The sequence below is a fragment of the Plectropomus leopardus genome, chromosome 20, assembly GCF_008729295.1.
Source record: "Plectropomus leopardus isolate mb chromosome 20, YSFRI_Pleo_2.0, whole genome shotgun sequence".
Taxonomy (NCBI): domain Eukaryota; kingdom Metazoa; phylum Chordata; class Actinopteri; order Perciformes; family Serranidae; genus Plectropomus; species Plectropomus leopardus.
The window spans coordinates 5,321,638-5,339,280 of record NC_056482.1 but is presented as its reverse complement, the minus strand read 5'-3'; the positions used below and the strand labels follow the sequence as shown (position 1 = coordinate 5,339,280).

The window sequence follows — 17,643 nt, the reverse complement described above, 5'->3', positions numbered from 1 at the left end:
TTCTTTGGGAAGCTGTGTTGCTCTCTGCTTAACTTTTAGTCTTTAGTAATTTTTTTTGTTTTAGGCTTTATGAATTGATTAAATGAGTGCAAAGCAATGTTAGTTCATTTACAGTAATATCTGCTCTTATTTTGTTGAATTTAAGCACTCAGATTAATTCAGCCCATCGCCAGCACAAATGTTGGCACTGTATGTTTCTGTAAACCACAAATGTTACATTTGTGTGTTATTATGTAGCGGATATGTTGAAATGAAATGTTTCAACAATGCTGTGGTTAACGTGTGGTTAGATTTAGGCACAAAAAACACTTGGTTATGGTTAGAAAAAGATCATGTTTTGGCTTATAGTACCCCATGTTGGTGGCAGAATCCAGACCGGAAACACAACTGTGTCTTACTAAAAAAACAACCACTTCTCATATCACAATCTTGGCTTGAAACACATCGATAACACTGTCGTGCAGTGATATCTCTGTAAAAAAATATATTTAAAAAATCCCCAAAACCAATGGTATCTCTGTAAGATGCAACCACCTTTCTCGGATGGAAACACAGCAATGTCCTGGGAAAAAAATAGAATTTTTTGTTGCACTATCCCTAGAGTAAACACAGGGACAGGGTGCTAAAAGTCACCCACATTTGGTGGCAAAAAAATACACTTGAAATGCAGCAATGACACACTAAAACACAGCTGCTTTTGTTGTTTGTTGGTCTTGATCAGTGGTCTGCAGCTTGACAGGTTCACCTATGGTTGTCAGGCCATCCACCATCCCCTCCACCCCCTGATGACAAAGTCAGCCTATATACTTTGTCACTTAATTAACATTAATGTGATACATTTGAAAATGTAACATATTCAGAGTTTGTAGAAACGTATAATACAAACATGTTTTTTTCTTTCTCTGAAGGTATTTAACATAATTATTCACCAGGTGTCACTGGAAGTACAGGAATTTCAAAAACATAACTGTGGTCTTAACACGTTTGCACTTAAGAGATCTTCGCCAAAATGATTCCACCGTTCTTCTGGTATTATAGCCCAGCTGTAACTGAGATGCATAATTTAAGTATTAAGTGTCAGCGCTACTCAGAAGAAATTATAGGCCTTAAAACAATTCAAAGCAAAATTTTAAAGGCTTTAAAAGCCCTCTACACATGGGACTAGTATTAGATGGGGACCTCCGGTAATTTATAATAATTGCGGAAGACGTCTGTGATTTTAATTACCTGTGAATCGGCCATGTCCATAATTTGTAAAGTAAAAATTCCAGGGCAAGGCACCTACCATATTTAGTGAACACAGAGGTCACAATATAATAGTAGTCCCATGAGAATCGGCGTCTGGTAATAATGTCAGTAAATTCTAGTAAAATACAGACATTGTTGTTCCAACATGCAGAACATTTCTTGACGGTGGTTGGAAGAAAGAATAACACATACGTCACAGATGTGCTTAGAATTTCTATTTTTAGTGTATAATGCAGCTTTTAATCAGTGATCGCAGCGAGTGCATTCGTCTGTTGACATGCCTGTGAATCATGTTATGATTCAGTCAGCTCTCTCTCCTCACAAAAACACCCAGTGTCCCCTCCTTCACTTGTGATAATGGGTCGTGAAACTATTGACGGCAGCCATGTTGCTTTTCAAGGAAAAGAGATGGGCCCTCCAGCCCATTGATTGGAAGAGAAGTCGAGTGGCACCTCTATTATGGAGGTGCAAAATACACAATGGTGCAGCGGCACAATGTGGGGGCACTTCATTCACTCTGTCCCTCTGTCACCCTCTTTCAGGGGGTGGGGGGAGCATGAGGAGACAGCCATCCCAGAGGAAGACAGAGGAGTTATGTGAGAAAGTTCAGCTTTATTGCACGGTTTAACTCCTGCTGATACTCTGTTCATGGTTCATTTGTGCAACAGTTGATTTTACAATTAGATGTGGTCTTCTCTGACTTTGAGAGCTATGAGGATGACTTCTTTTGTTGTAATTTGGCCCTTTTTGTGATACAGTATGATTTTACTCCAAAAAAAACAAAGCCATCATTCAGCTTTAAACTGTCTCAAAAAGATAAAAAAAAAAAAAAAGCTGAAAAATAAATCCTTCAGTGGCAGAGATTGTTGAAAATTATCAACAGAGTGCTGTGGTGAGGGCATTTCAGGGCCTTTGTTATTTGAGGAGCAAAAGCCTGTCACTGTCACTTTAAGAGAGAAGGCCTCTGCTCCAACCATTAATAATTGTAATGCCTTTTTATCATTGTTGAGAATAATGAAGGGATGAGGATCATATGGGGGCCCCAGACCATACTTTGCCCTGAAATGTTTTCAATTAACTTTTGGCACCAGAGGAAAATAGGAATGTTGTGTTCGTTTCCCATGCCGGAACAGAAAAGAGTCAACTGGGGCTTTAGTGCAGGGACCAGAACATCATTAAAATTGCCTCATCATAACTCAAACTGCTGCTTGGCCAACCTCCCCTCTGCCCCGCCCTGAACCCGTCCTCCTCTAGGTTACACTAAGGAAAACAGGCAGACTTACTTTAGCTACATACTTACTTTAGCATTTTGTAGATAATATATTCCTTTTATTGGCCGCTGCCATAATGTGTAGAGCTAATTATTCTCCCTCAGTATGTAATTATATTAGAATACTGAATGAGCAGCTAAATAACAACAAAAGCATTTTGCAAGGACGAATTATTTGGGCCTATTTACAGTGTTCTTCAGTTAGGTAGGAGCAGTGGCAATGCAGTAACTCCCTTCCGCTGAAAGTCCCAGTGGAACTCTGCAAAACATTTTTAAACCTGCTAACCCGCCAGATTAACTTTTTCCTGTTGAGCCTATTTTGCAACTCTCAGTCCTGGAATAAAGACAGCTGCCTTCAGTTGTCCCATTCATGTGAACCCAAAGTAAGAGACAGTGAAAAGGTTTGAGACAGAACTCAACCTGGAACCTATTTTACCATGTTTGTGTGTATAAATGATTAATAGAGGCAACTATTTTTTAAATTGATCCGGTATTAAGTGAGAGCGCTGCAGTTGGCAGTGGGGAAACAGGCTGCAATGCTACAACTTGAGGCATTTGTGCAATGTTAACTTACATCCACTAAAGGTGTTTGTTTTTGCCACTTACAGGCTCAGATTGTCATCCAAAGTAAAGGTTTTCTGCAGAGACAGACCTGTTTTTAAGTAGTAAGATCCTTTTTGTTTAACAAGAAACAGCCCCAAAATCACTGTCGCCAAAACCACCAGACTCCATTTAAATAAACAGTTATTTTAACATGTGTAGAGCCAGCTGATTTTCACACCTAACTGGGAAAGTTAAGGGCTTATTTCTACCAAACCAGAACTGGTGATTGTTGGAACAGTAGAAAGATAAACCAACATGTTTTTGTGAGTTTTTTTTTCTGTTTGTCCACTTTGAATTAAGAGTGATTTACAATGATAAAATTACTCTGTATTAAAATGGAGTGTGTAGTTTTGTTGATAGCAATTCTTGTCAAAAGGAGAAAAAAACAAATATATATTTTGCTACTGCAATACACTAAAAGTCAGACTGTACTCTATATAGGGTACAATCACATTTGAGGGGACAGAGTTTTCTTGCTTTTAAGCAGCCATGGGAGGTAGTAAGAGTACCAAAATGGTTTCTGTTTAACAGGGCACCTGGCAGGATGGCAGTGGTGTGTTGTTTGACAACATGTTTTGTGTGCGATGCGATGCACTGCAGGAGATTTAAAAAGTAGCCGTGAGCAGTTAGTGACTAACTCAAAAAAGAAGAACAGCAGTTGTCAAGTCCACAAATTGGGAAAAAGATGAACAAGGTCAGTTGTTTTGATATGTTTTGCCACATATGTTACAGTATATGTTACTATGCTATGTGCTATGTGTCATGCTCATAATGCCTATTTTGCTTCCACAATGCTGGCATGCTATCTATAATCACACTCTTGAGCTGAGTGATACTGCAGTCGTTTAGTTCTGTTTAGAAGGGACAGCTCTTTTGCGTGATCTCTGTGTAAAGAGGGCTTATGGATGCTACACATTCTGACACTGAATTTCATGTCAGTTGCCCACTGACATTATCTGTTAAGTTTTAAAACACAGTGTATGAGACAGTTACACAGACGTATCTTTAACTACAACAAGCTTATTCCACACTAAGTCAGGCTGTAGAACAAAACTTCTGAGATCATTAATTTCAGCAAGGGTGTGTTTTATTGCTTATGTATCCAATTTTCATTTCTAAAAGAATTACGTTGTCAATATTCTTTTCTTTTTCATTTTAAACTTTTTAACAAGTTACTAGATTTGGGTCACAGTTCAGTTTTGACCAAAAATAAACAAACTTAGCAGAGGCAAAGCGGAGTGAATAAACCTCAGTGACCCACAGTAATTGGAGGTTGGGGGGTGGACTTGAGGAGGGCAGCACCCTGAGCTTTTAGAGAGGTGGGAAAGGTGGAGGAGGGGTTGATTTATGATTGAGGCTTAATGGGGGAAGGGAGTCCTACGAGAGAGGGGCTGCGCTGGGTTGAATGTCAGGGATTTCTCTCTGAATAATGATGCAAAGAGGGAATATTTAATCAGCCAATCAGATCTCTATCTGCTGTGGCTTCATAGGAATTATCCTTTCGTTACCTCCCCCGAGTCCCCCCCTGCAGCCAAAGAGCAGTGGTGCAAAGTTTTAAGGAGTGCAAGGAGAGGAGGGGGGAGACACAAAACAAGGCTGACAAGGGGCATAACTTCATTTCCACGGTGCTGGGACAGCTGTGTGGAGTAATCTGCCGTAGCAGCCCTCTAAAACTTCAATGCCTTTAGTGACCCATGGAGGTGGGGAGGGGGCACCTCCAACTGTGTCCAGGCGTTTAGGAGTGTGAGGGGGCTCCTTTTACACCCTTCTAAGGGCTTTTGTTAAAAAAATATCCCTTACCTCTTGCTCATTGAAAACAGGGACTATATGTTTATGAGATGGGACAACAATGGTACGGATTTTGAATGCAAACTTGAGTTCATTTTTTAGCTTTTGAGCAACAAGTGTGAAGAAGTGAAGAATTCTGGGATTTAGTTTTAACAAAATTCAATTGTAAGCTCTATGGTTGTCAACACATTTTTCCTGGAATCTGCTTGATGAGATTTGGAAAGTAGCTAGAATATTTTTTTATGTTGTCAAGGCTAGTTTGTTTAGCCCATTGAATCCTGGGCAAATTGATAGATAGATAGATAGATAGATAGATAGATAGATAGATAGATAGATAGATAGATATACTTTATTGATCTCAAAACTGAGATAATTTCTTTCAAAAACACAGGAAAAAGGCAATGAGCAACTTAAGAAGGAATGAGCCAAAAATTAGGAAAAAAATAACACAAAAAAACAAAAACAAAATAAAATAAAATAATAAAATAAAATAAAAAAACAAAAACATTAAACACAAAACAAAATAAACAAAATGAAAAACTAAACAAAAAAGGGAGTTAAAAAACAAAAGCAATAACAAAACAAAACAAAAGAAAGCAGCAACAGTGAAATTACCTGAAAAACGGCTTTAAAAATATAATTATCCTGAAGAATAATTTTAAATATATAATAATGATAATAAGATATATAATTCTCTGGAAATGTATCCCTAGCATTTTATAAAATTCCCTAAATCTATTAATTTCTTGCAATTTGTGGGACATCTCTACCAAATTGCTCATTGCCCACTGGTTTTCTTATTGAATATCTGGTAAAAAATGGCAAATGTCAAATCATGTCAAGAAATAGTACCCATTATATTCCAATATATGTCTTTGTTCAATCATTTAAATGCTCCCTGGTTATTCAGTTTATAGTACAAGTAAATATTAGTAAAAAAGAGAATTGGGCAGTCTATCGATGAGGGCAGGTTCATTATTTTGTGCTAACGGTTCTGTTGAAGGCTAAAGACAGAACAAAACATTTTAGCCTAAGATAATGGCCTGAGGCTGAGTTGCTGTCCGGAGTGAATGGGGTCTCCCTGGAGCTCAATAAGGCCCCAAAGTTTTACTCCATTATGCTGACATCCTAAAGGCCAGGGGGTACCACCCCCAGTGGTTACCTCTCAAGTATGCATTCATCAACCCCCCAACTACACACACACACAACATTTTAGACCTTTCTATTTAAGTGATGACAGGAGGAGATATTCACATAAAAGAGGGAGAAGAGTTAATAAATAATGTACTGCTTGGGTAATTTTAAACAAATTCACAGTCCTACACTATATCCAAAACATTTAACCCTTTTCATCCCCAACTGGTGTATGCACATAGGTTTTTAAACTTTAAACTGCCAGTAGAGCAGAGGTGTGTACATGGCTCTGCAGCAGACGAGTAAACACTGGGTAAACACTTGAAAGCAACATGGAGAGAGGTCTGTGAAAACTTTACGGTAGTTACTTCTCTTTGTATATTTCTTACTCATTCAGTCTCTCTTTAAAACTCGGAGCAGACCAATTTGGATCAATGTTTTAGCGTTGCTTAAGAGGAGACTGACTAATTAATGGTGAAGCGTCATTGCATCTCACCAGTTAAGGAGCTGAAATTAGCAGGTTCACCTGGGTGATGTGTTTCCATCAGTGCCAAAATTACTACTGCAGAGTCATTTGATACAGGTTTGAATGTGGATTGTACACTTTCCCATTGCATTAAAAAGCCAGATGTTGGCAGGTGTAAGCCGTTTTTCATGCAGTAAGAATTAGGCTTCTAATATGCAATTTGGTAGGTGTTTTATGTGCTTTGTTTCCTTTTAGCAAAATTAAAATCCATGAAGTGGTTTAATCATATTTAGGCCCAAATATCAATTATTAGTTTTTCCCACTGTTTGACACATTTAAGGGTTGAGGACAAGTACCCAAAGAATTCACTTTACTTTCCTCTTTAAAAAAAGCAGAAAAGAAACACTTATTGCAACTGAATTTCCATTTTACAGGTCTCTGTACACATTCCTAAGTATTGTGCAAGGCTGTAGCAGATACGCTCACCGCCTGTTTGCTTAACAAGGCTGTCTCTGGCACGAGGATCTCCAGTCATGCCTGCAGTGTTGGCGCTAAATGACTAAATCCGTGTGCAAACATGGAAATCAAAGGCTGTTAAGCTCAGCAAATATGACAGTGATCCTTTTTACCCATTGTGAGAGAAAATCCACCAGCATGAAAGCAATAACCCAACAGTAATGGTTTTAATAGACCCTTTTCTCAGCACACATTTCAATTCACCTGTGCTTTTCCTGCTGCAACTTCACAAAAGGCCTATATGTTGCTACGTAATCCTAAAAACACAGATATAAGTGTATATTCATCTTCATTTTAACTTGTTGCTGTCATTAGACTTTTTTTATTACCTTTAATGACATGTACCCTCATATGTTAGCCATCACAGAAAGACAGCTAATTTAAAGGGACAGTTCACTCCAAAATGAAAACTACACATTTTTCTTCTCACTTGTAGTGCTATTTAACAGTCTAGATTGTTTTACTGTGAGTTGCCAAGTGTTGGCGATATCAGCTGAAGAGATGTCTGCCTTCTCTCCAGTATAATGGAACTAAATTATACTCAGCTTGTGGTGCTCAAAGTGCAGCAATGTCTCTCCAGAAATCATGTCCCAATTACTCAAGATAATACACAGACCTTTTTGGGATCCAGTTTCATGTAGGAACTATTTTCTTTCTATAAAACTACACACACTAACCATATCGCTGCACAGAAGGAAGTGTGCATCTACTGATGGACACGAGGCTTGTGATTGTGACAGTGCCTGATCTTAACATTAATCATGTCCTCCTCAGCTGGGTTGTAATGTTAGTTAGCTTAGTTTGAGAGAAGGCAGACATCTCTTTGGCCGATACCTCCAAAACTGTGCAACTGACACTAAAACAATTTAGACTGATAAATAACACTACAGGTACAAGGAATATTGTGTAGTTTGGATGTGATGGTTAACTGTCCCTTTAAAGTTGATACATTCTTTGTATTTGATGAGGGTCAGTTTGCATCGGCACTAGTGTGTAGCTTTGTGTTAGAATAAAAAGACTGTATAATGGTGCTGCTTTCATTTCCACATGAAGACTTCCAAACTTAATGAAGCATTTTCCACAAAAAAGTAAAAAAACAACAAAAAAACAGAATCCAACTGTTCCCAAATTACACCAATGTGGAAAATCACAACATTTATGGGTTAATGAACAAATCTGAAAGAGGTTTCAGGACCTTTAAGTAAAAATAGATGGCGCATATAGTGTTTTCCTTTATATTCACGTTGAGCACCTCAATCTGTAGCTCTCTCTCCACTCTGCTTCTACTCATCTGGTTCTCATTTGCACAGCACAGCAAGCTGGAATGTGTTCATGCTTTTAAAGATGAGTTATTAGCCCATTAATACATACTTCAGCTAACACCATTTTAACTGAGCTAAAGTGGAAAGACACAGTGTTGTTTGTGGTCAGAAATCCAGAGTGCTTTTGTAAATGTAAGACTGATTAATGATTGAATAAGACACGCTCTTTTGTGCTGTGGACTGTGAGGAAGAGCAGACCTTTGAATGAAAAACTTTTAAGTAACTGCAGAACTGGTGTTGATATGAAGCAAAAAAACAAAGTATGCAGAAGGACTGAGGTAACACATTTTTAATAAAATAATAGAAATATTATGCCTAATACTTGTTTTGTAGCTGTGATGTCCATTCAGTTTATTTCATTTGTACTTCAATAAATTACAGAAGACATGTGTGCTTGGATACAATGGGTCCTTTAAGTTTTGCAGAGTTTATTTTCTATGAAATTCATATGTTTACATATTTACAATTGAATCTGAATACCCAAACTCCATATATTTAAATCACAAAAAAATGTCATACATACACATTAAAAAACTAATTTGATAAACTGCATTATTTATTACCCACCTCAAGATGGCTCCGCTCTCCTTACCAAGCATTTACAGATAACACTGTTTATGACTTTAAATCTTTTGGTTTTTATATTTTACAGAAAGGTTATGTGTGTACAGGGTGATAGTTTGTTTGTTAAATAAATGTATCTGCTTAGCAGTGTTCTTCACTGCTTGTGTCTCCTCTGCACACAGCTCCAAGGAGCCCATCTGTGTTGCAGCTGCGTGTCCTGGTGCGTTTCCCTCCGTTGCAGCTGGACCAGCTAGCCCAGCACGACCAATTCCCCTCCTGATTAACGGTAGGTCTTGTTCCTGCAAAACATTGTCCAAATTAACACAGGAAAGTCAACCTCAAGTAATGTGAATGGCCATGTTGGTATGTTGGGACACTGTATCGTATGATTTATCTCTTACCTGGGTGTTCAGCTTTATCACCCTTGAAATTCTGGCAGGCCATGCCTTCAAACAGGTGAGTGCACATGCACAAACACTTCCCATCCAGCAGAGCAAGAGTGCCTCCGTTGTGACAGGGCTTACACTTGCACACATTGTACTCCGCCACGTAGTCTATTGTAGCCTGCCTCAGGTTGGATATCTTGGAGTTGGCGCCTGGCATATCCACTGGAATCAACATATGGATGGCCTCCGGCTGTCGGAAAATAATTGAACATGTGAACTATTTTACTTGCCAGAATATGATGAGAGGAAAAAAATCTTTCATTTGCCTCATATCTTATGAAAAGAATCTACAGCAATGCAAGTGGCTGTGTGAAGCTGTAGCCTATAAGTCTCTTTCTCATTGAACAATAACTCACTAACACTCACTAACATCTTTTTTGTGTTTAATGGGAAAAGTTACTATCAGCATTTGTTTCCGATATAAATGATTCTGCAGTAGTCATGGGTATTTATCGGCTGCAGCTCCACTTAGTTCTGTTCAGCAATGATGGAAAAACAACACCTGGTCTGACATGCTAATTTTGCCCTTTTTTTCAATGATGTACTGCTACAATACATTATTTGTCTCCATCCAAGCAGCCCCTCAGCCCCTGCTCAAAGACAGTTGATACCAAGTTCTAAGAGTGAGGCTAAATAAGTAAGAGATATAAAAGACACATAACCACAGAAACTTTTGCACTAGCCTCCATGCTGCTTTCTACTGTTTACTAACCCTGTTTTTTGGCATGTTTGTGATGTCGAACGCAACATAATAGTACAAAAAGCAGAAAGGCATAGTCATCAGAGCTGCAGAGCCATGTAAACTGGAAATGGGAAAGGAGTCTTTTTTTAAAATTTTTAGCGGGTTGTCTAATTTTGGTGGGAAAAGGGTATTAGGCACAGCAGTGCTTTGAGCTAAATGCAAATGCCAGTTGGCAAACATGCTCAAAATGCTAATATACTGATTTTTAGTAGGTACAATTTTCACCATGTTCATAATCTTTATTTAGCATGTTAGCATGCTAACATTTTATAATGAGCAGTACACAAAGTACAGCTGAGGGTGATGGGAATGTGATTAGTTTTGCTGGAATTTAAACCAGCAAAAGTATTAGTAAAGTATTGAACAAATTCATATTTTGACCCTAATGATGAAAACGTCACCAACATTATAACAAATCATACAAAGGGGGACATGAATACCTGTGCCAAAGTTCACAGAAATCCATTCAATAGCGGTTCAGAAATTATACTAAAATCATCGTGGTTACACTAGCCTAAAAGCCAAAAGATCAACAAAGTCATGAGGATTCATCCTATGGACACCATGAATATTATTGCAAAATTTTGTGTTAATCCATGTTATAATTGTTACGATATATATGTGGTGGACTGACATTGCAATGCTGCTAGCCATGCTAAAAACATCATAGAATGACACCTATAATGATGTTACAGCTTCATTACAGCAGCCTAGCGTAGTTACCTCACTGGAGAGCAGTGCAGGGGCGTCAGCGATGGTCCGGGCCCAGTTCTGATATGTAGCGATGTCCATCACTCCTTCCGTATTCAGTTTAGCCCTCATAGTAACAGCACTTTCTAGTGTTCCTCCTTTGACTGATGTCATTACTTTGTCCACTACTGCCTTTCCATGAACATCAACTGTGCAGACAGGAAAAATCTTTAGCAACTTTCCACAATTGATACGTTAGCCTACTGTATATACATCACAATAATGCTGCAAAATGGATGAGTAAAGATATATCACAAGAGAGGTCTGGTTTGGACCTTTGCGAGTCTATCTTAATGCAGTCTTCCAAAGTTACAATCTGTAATCAAAGGCCACGGAGGGATGCGTCTTTGTAGTTGCAATGCCTAAGGCCCCATCTACACATTTTAGAATTTTTTCTTTCTCCATGAATGGTTTTGACGCCTACTCATTAAACAAAGCTGCAAATTGAGGTGATGCTATTGTTTCCCAAGCACTCCTTCTTATAAAACCATGTGGATATAAAGTAACTGGAGTTTTGGAAAATCTAAAAAAAATCTCAAAAATCTCCATTTTAGTGACCTAGAATTCCATTCGCAAATGACAGAAGGATGCAGATAGTATACCTATTGGTATACATGTAGACAGGGTCTTAACCTACACCTGATCACCAAAACAAAGACACCCACCCTCATTATTTGACTCAGATTGCTGAGACTCCATGCAAACCTTGTCTTGACTTTAGAATGCAGTTGTGCTTGGAATAAGGTATTGATTTTGCCCCGATGTATTGAGTATCAAATAGACCTGAAAAATCTTCAGGTTTACATTAAATATTTACTTTATAATCTGTACCAATCATTGTGATCTGTTAAAACAGGGAAAGCCCACCGTTGTTTTTGTTTGTGACATCATCACAGTCGTCACGTTTCAAGTGTCCATCTTTCAAACCAGTCTCCCCAAAGTTTGCTGTGATGCCCATTTTGACACATTTTTGAATCTTTCTCTCTGTCAGATCTGCAAGAATCATAAAGTATAGAGGGTTTGTGCTTATCATGTTTCAGCGTATTCAGAATGAGTAGTTTGAAAGGAGACTCTTTCGGTTACACTTACTTTTCGCTTTGATGGTGTCCTGGTTGAGGATATAGACCAACTCATATTCACCACCAGTCTTTCCGTTTTTGGTGTAGTGAGTTCCGTAGTCCTCCAGGAAGGCAAAGTAAATACCCTTCTCATACTCCACAGGCAGAGATTTGACATGTGCCAAGAATTCATCTGCGGTTACGAGGTCACGGGAGCGCATCCTGTAGGTGCTCAGCTGCACTCTGCCCTTCACCCGCATAAAGCTCTTGTTCTGAATGGAAAGAAGCATTAGTAAATACATATGCAGATGACATCTTTCTATTTAGATAACACAATGACATTATAATAAGATTCTTTAATTTGCTATGTGTGCTATGAACTACTCATACTTGTCACTGGCTGGCATTTACCTTGATGTTGGAGTACTCCGACACCTCTTTTATCATTGTTTTCTTCTCGTATTCATAGCTCAAATCCACCTTTGAAGGAGACTCAGACATAGACTCCTCACTTGGGCTGAATTTGAAGGAAAGACCAGCATCAACTTTAACACTCATCTCTTTAAGCATTTCCCTCAGGAGGCTGTGTGTGTTCTCATAGATTTCTCTAGAAGAGGTTTCCTCCACTAGAGTCTAGAAAGACAGAGAGCCAAAGTGTTTAGGGTAGACAGAATTTTCATAATCTTCATTGGCATCCTGCATATTCATTATCATTTTACACAAACACACACTGGAATTTTGAATGCAATCTTGGAATAAAGGAGGAAAAAAGGTTTTGACTAACCTGATAACTGAGTACACCCACGTTCCAGGGAAGCCTGTCATCCTTCCCAGTGTTTGGGTTCCTCACTAGATCACACCTCCCATTGAAGTAATCATTGTTGAAGGGATTCATCCGAGGATCTGCACCTAAGATGTTGATTCTGGTGGATGGACACAGGCACCACTTTTAAGACCATACACAGAGTAATGCATACTTAAGATGCAGTATTGGGAGACTATGAGTTAGGAGGTCGAAAACAGTGCATGTCTCTGCCTCTATATTCAATGCACTTTTGCTAGATGTTTTGAAATATTGCTCCTGTTTGTCGCTTATGTGCAAAAGAGTTGTTGCACTTGTGGCATCAACTCTTGAGAAGTGTCTTTGGAGGGAATCACTGAAAGTAGGGCTCGTGTGTGCGTGACACAGAGTGGCAGAGCTCCCCCCGCTCCTTACACATGTAGCAGGCTGCAGGCTCTGACATACAGAGCTCTCCTCTGAATTGAAGATTGAAAATGCATCATAAACAAATATTTTAATCTTAGAAAAAAATTAGAAACTGGGTTGGTGAGTTAAAAACTGCAATGGATAATGTTTATATACCCTAAATAATCAAGAAAAAATATTCTTCATTTCTCCAATACTGATAGCACAACCGTTAACATCGTAACAAGCTTATTAGTACTCCAGCCTTTAATAATTCGACCCTGGTGCCATTTCAAAACTGAGTTTCGGTACCCATCCCTAGTCATGTGTAACCTTTGCAAGTTGCCTACGCTGTTGTGAGAATTTATAATTGTGTGGTGGTGCATCTGTGTCACTCTGCATTCCACTGCCAAAATGCTGCTTGGATGTGGGGTATTTATGCCACTGTGTTTAGTTTCTGTGAAGTGCTATAAAGTTGGATTCATTTAAAACAAACAGAAAACATTGCCTATTAAGGAGCATTTTTTTAACAACTACAACAATTGGCTTCACAATGACTCACAAGGTTCACAGACAAAACATATCTAAGGCGAGATACTTTTACCCCAAAATTACTACATGCTAACAGTTTGAGTATGAGCTGAAAACATTTTACATTGAATACATTAGCCTCGCTGCTCGCAGTTTTTCAGCGTTAGCTAAGGTGTCAGAAGGCACAGTGTTGATTCAACGCAGCAATATATTTAGAGACTCTCTGGCTCTGATTGGTTGTTTTCATGATTCTTGCAAATGCCATTATGAGCATCGAGGCAGAGGAGCTGGATTTTTTTCACTGATGATTCGTACTGTTGTCAGAAAATAGAGACAGTTATGAAAAAATGCTTTTTGTCTTATTTGCCATGAAAGTTACCAACTGTAGCTTTAATCTTTGTCACAGGATCACCATGGATACGCTGTCCTGATGTAAGTGCTCTTCATGTCACTTTTGTATTATCTATGTGAACTATTTGAATCCATCTGAAGTGGTTCTTTAAAAACTTACCCATATCCTGCCGTCCTGCCTTGCTCATTGCTATCCACGGCCGTCAAACAGGTTTTACGAATCGGATCACAGTCCTCATCTGATCCATCCTCACAGTCGTAGTCACCGTTGCACATTAATCTCTTCTTGATGCATGAACCTGTGTAAAGATGGGTGATTAAGCTAACAGAGTCAAGCATATTACAGAGAAAGATACAGGTGATTTAAAAGAAAGTGAAGTACCTGATTCGCACTGGAACTCTGAGTCGGAGCACTCAGGGGGAGGCAGTACCTCGCATGTAGTATCTGTAACACAGGACTCCCTATCCCCCAGTGATCCCTGGCAGGACTCACCGCCAAACTGGCCAAACACTTGTATGCTCCGAGAGCGCCTCTGAGGATCACAAGAGATATCACACTTTGTTATTAAGTGCACCTTTTTACGAAGACAGAGAGCAGTTACTACAGACAGAGAGAAAAGGGTTTAGCAGAAGTGTAACAGATTTATAAATTAAAAAACCTTGTTATTTTGCCTTTTAAAGCTGATTGGTGCAGACTTTGCTTAAAAGACTGTTTGGATATGGAACTTTATGGAAAGTCTTGTTTGCATCTTGACTGCCAGAAATGTTGGCATTGTACATTTCTGCAAACCACAGATGTTACATTTGTACCTCATAATGCAGTGCATACGCTGAAACTTCAAGTGTCTTTAGGTTTAAAAAAACGCTGTGGTTAACGTGCGGTTTGTGTAGGCATGAAGTACTTGGTTATAGTTAGGAAAGATCAGGCTTTGACTTAAAATACCCAGTTTTTGTGGCACAATCCCTGCTGGAAATACACCAGTGTCAGTGAATATATTACTATAAAACACCTATTATTGGTGGCTAAAAGGTCCTGGAAACACAGGGATGCCTTCCTTAAAAACAACCCATTTTGCTGGTTTTGTATGTAGCTTGGCAGGTGTCTCACCTAGGTGTCTACTTCACATTTTTATTACAAATTCAGCCAATATACTACGTCACTTTAGAAACATTGAATATATATGTATGAAATGTACAAATGTAACATATCCATTGTTTTCAGAAATGTATGATTCCAGTATTCTCTTGTGGGCTGCTATTTCAACTAATAAGCCAGTTTAATAAGTTTGGAAATCAGATTCTGATCATATTTAATTTTTGAACAAATGTGTATATACTTGGTTTTTGGCTTCATAGGGCAGTACAGTTGTTCAAATGTTAGCTCACACAGTATAATGACGTTGCAGTTTTAATGGACTCACTCTTATTTTCGTGCAAGGATCACAGGAGCTCCACTCTGACCAGCGGCTCCAAACACAATTCACTGCTGGTGGATCAGGAAGTTCCACTCCCCTGAAATACACATAATAAGAGCCATTTTTCAATAAGTATTAGATTAAAAGTGATAAAAACAAGATCTTTGCTGTTGTGTAAATAAATTAGGAAATATACATACATTCCTTCTCCAAGAAGTGTGAGTGTTAGATACAGGCTACAGAAGCCCAGCTGGAGAGCAACTTCAGTCCTCATGATGAACCTTTAAAGAGAAAAATAGTGTTGTGTGTTTGTCCCCAACAAGTCTTTTAAGCTCCCTGTCTGTCAATGATTATTCAACTGCAAAAGGACCATGGTGTTTACCTCAAAGTCAATAGTTTGGATTTCAGGCGGAGCGATATTGATTTGTTGCTTGGGAAACTCCACAAACTAATACAATGTTTGAATTGAAACATCTTACTCATCCTGTCAGTATGTTTTGTTCTTCACAGTGGGAGCAAAGCTTCTTTAAAAACATAATAATCAATAATAATTTTTGCAAAGCTGTGAAGTTTTAAGTCATAATGATGAAAAGTTAGAGTCATTAATATTACCAATTATCCTAAGGAGGGCACAAAGGCCTGTGCCAAACCTAATGACATGTACTTCTCTTCTGCTAGTGGTTGAGAAATTATACTAAAATCTTAAGATGTCAACCTCATGGTTGTGCTAGACCAGGGGTGGGCAACCTGTGGCTCTGAAGCCACATGCAGCTCTTTAGCCCCTCTCCAGTGGCTCCTGCATCTCTGACTAAAAATTATATGGAAATGAATAATGATTGTTTTTTAAAGATTTTCATTCGATTTTATCATCATTTTAGGCCTAAAATTACTCTTGCATTTTTCAGTTGCAAAAACATGTAGCCTGTACACAGAATATGAAAACATATTAGCATTTTATTAACTAAAACATGCATCATATTTCTGTGGCCTTGGTGCCTTTTCTGCTAAATTTTGCCAAATTTCAAAAGTGGTTTGGCAGTCCTGAATAAAACAAGCTCGACTAGCTATGGATTCCAAATCCAAGATCTCAAAGGAAAATGGAGAAGTTAATAGTGCATGAATAGATCTGTTAATTAAATGCAAAGTTAATGTCACAAAAAACAATAAATAGTGGTAAAACATGTTAATGAATGCTCATTTTAAGTATCAGATATGTTTTGTGGCTCCAGACAGATTTTTGAGGGTTTTTTTGGCCAAAATGGCTCTTTTGATCATAAAGGTTGCCGACCCCTGTGCTAGACAAAAAGTCAAAGGATCAACAAAATCATTAGGAGTCATCATCTGGACACCATGAATGTCAGAGCAAAACTTCATGGTGATCCATCCAATACTGGTTGCAATATGTATGTGGTGGACTGATAATGCCATGCTGTTAGGAATGCTAAAAACATTTACATCATAGCGTGGTACCTATAATAATGTTACAGCTTCATTTTGCTAATCTATTGTAGTTACCTCACTGGAGAGCAGCACACATGCAGCAATGTCCATCACACCATCCTTATCCAGTTTAGCCCTCATAGTAACAGCACTTTCCACGGTCCCTCCTTTGACAGATGTCATCACCTTGTCCACTACTGCTTTTCTGTGAACATCAACCGTGTAGATACAAGGCAAAATGTTTCTTGATTTCCCACAATTGATACAGTACTGTATACACATCACAATAACACAATAACTATTTGGTTTGGACTTGGCCTGAGTTAACAGAGAGTTAACACCTTCCTCCGTTATCTCTGACTGGGATTTTAAGGCCTTGACAGACCCAACCTACATTAATTATAAATCATTTCGTCTTATGAGCTGAGTGGCTAAGAAAAATAATTTTGCCTCATAAAACAAGTTTGTTTCAATTTCATGGCCTCTTGACTCCTACCATTTGTTAATTTCCTCACACTGTCTACATTTCTTTTCTAATGCATTGAGCTGAACTGCCAATCAGCCAAAAAATATGTTGTATTTACTATGCTCTTTATTTATAATTGTCGTAATCACAATTATAATTTTTTTTAGCACTTATTCTGGTCATTGCATTCTTTTTTGTACTTGCACAATTTTTTGTTTCTATTTTTGAGGTAATGTTTTGTACAAATTTCTTGATAATTTTTGTGTCATTTACTCTTTTGTTGCTCATTGCCTTCTCCCCATGTGATTTTGTGCAAGCCATTTTGCTCCGGTTTTAAAGGGTTAAAG

The 17,643-nt window shown here is 38.4% G+C and overlaps 1 protein-coding gene across 1 annotated transcript; it reads right to left on the bottom strand.

Annotated features, from left to right (window-relative positions):
* Positions 1–8,621: 8,621 nt before the first annotated feature.
* c9 (complement component 9) lies at positions 8,622–15,697 on the bottom strand. Its single transcript, XM_042509542.1, has 11 exons — positions 15,591–15,697; positions 15,397–15,487; positions 14,358–14,508; positions 14,136–14,274; positions 12,692–12,830; positions 12,319–12,540; positions 11,939–12,179; positions 11,717–11,842; positions 10,823–10,998; positions 9,313–9,547; positions 8,622–9,210 (listed from the first exon to the last, which is right to left on the bottom strand). The coding sequence occupies exons 1-11, from the start codon at positions 15,662–15,664 to the stop codon at positions 9,053–9,055; spliced, it is 1,752 nt and encodes a 583-aa protein (XP_042365476.1). The 5' UTR covers positions 15,665–15,697; the 3' UTR covers positions 8,622–9,052.
* Between the last annotated feature and the right edge of the window lie 1,946 nt (positions 15,698–17,643).

What these genes read in the sequence shown, in the direction of transcription:
- c9 (XM_042509542.1), bottom strand. Translation starts at nt 15,664, where the DNA reads ATGAGGACTGAAGTTGCTCTCCAGCTGGGCTTCTGTAGCCTGTATCTA. An exon ending in ACACTTCTTGGAGAAGGAAT is followed by an intron (nt 15,488 to 15,590) that starts GTATGTATATTT and finishes TGTGTATTTCAG; the next exon opens with GGGAGTGGAACTTCCTGATC. An exon ending in ATCCTTGCACGAAAATAAGA is followed by an intron (nt 14,509 to 15,396) that starts GTGAGTCCATTA and finishes TGTGATCCTCAG; the next exon opens with AGGCGCTCTCGGAGCATACA.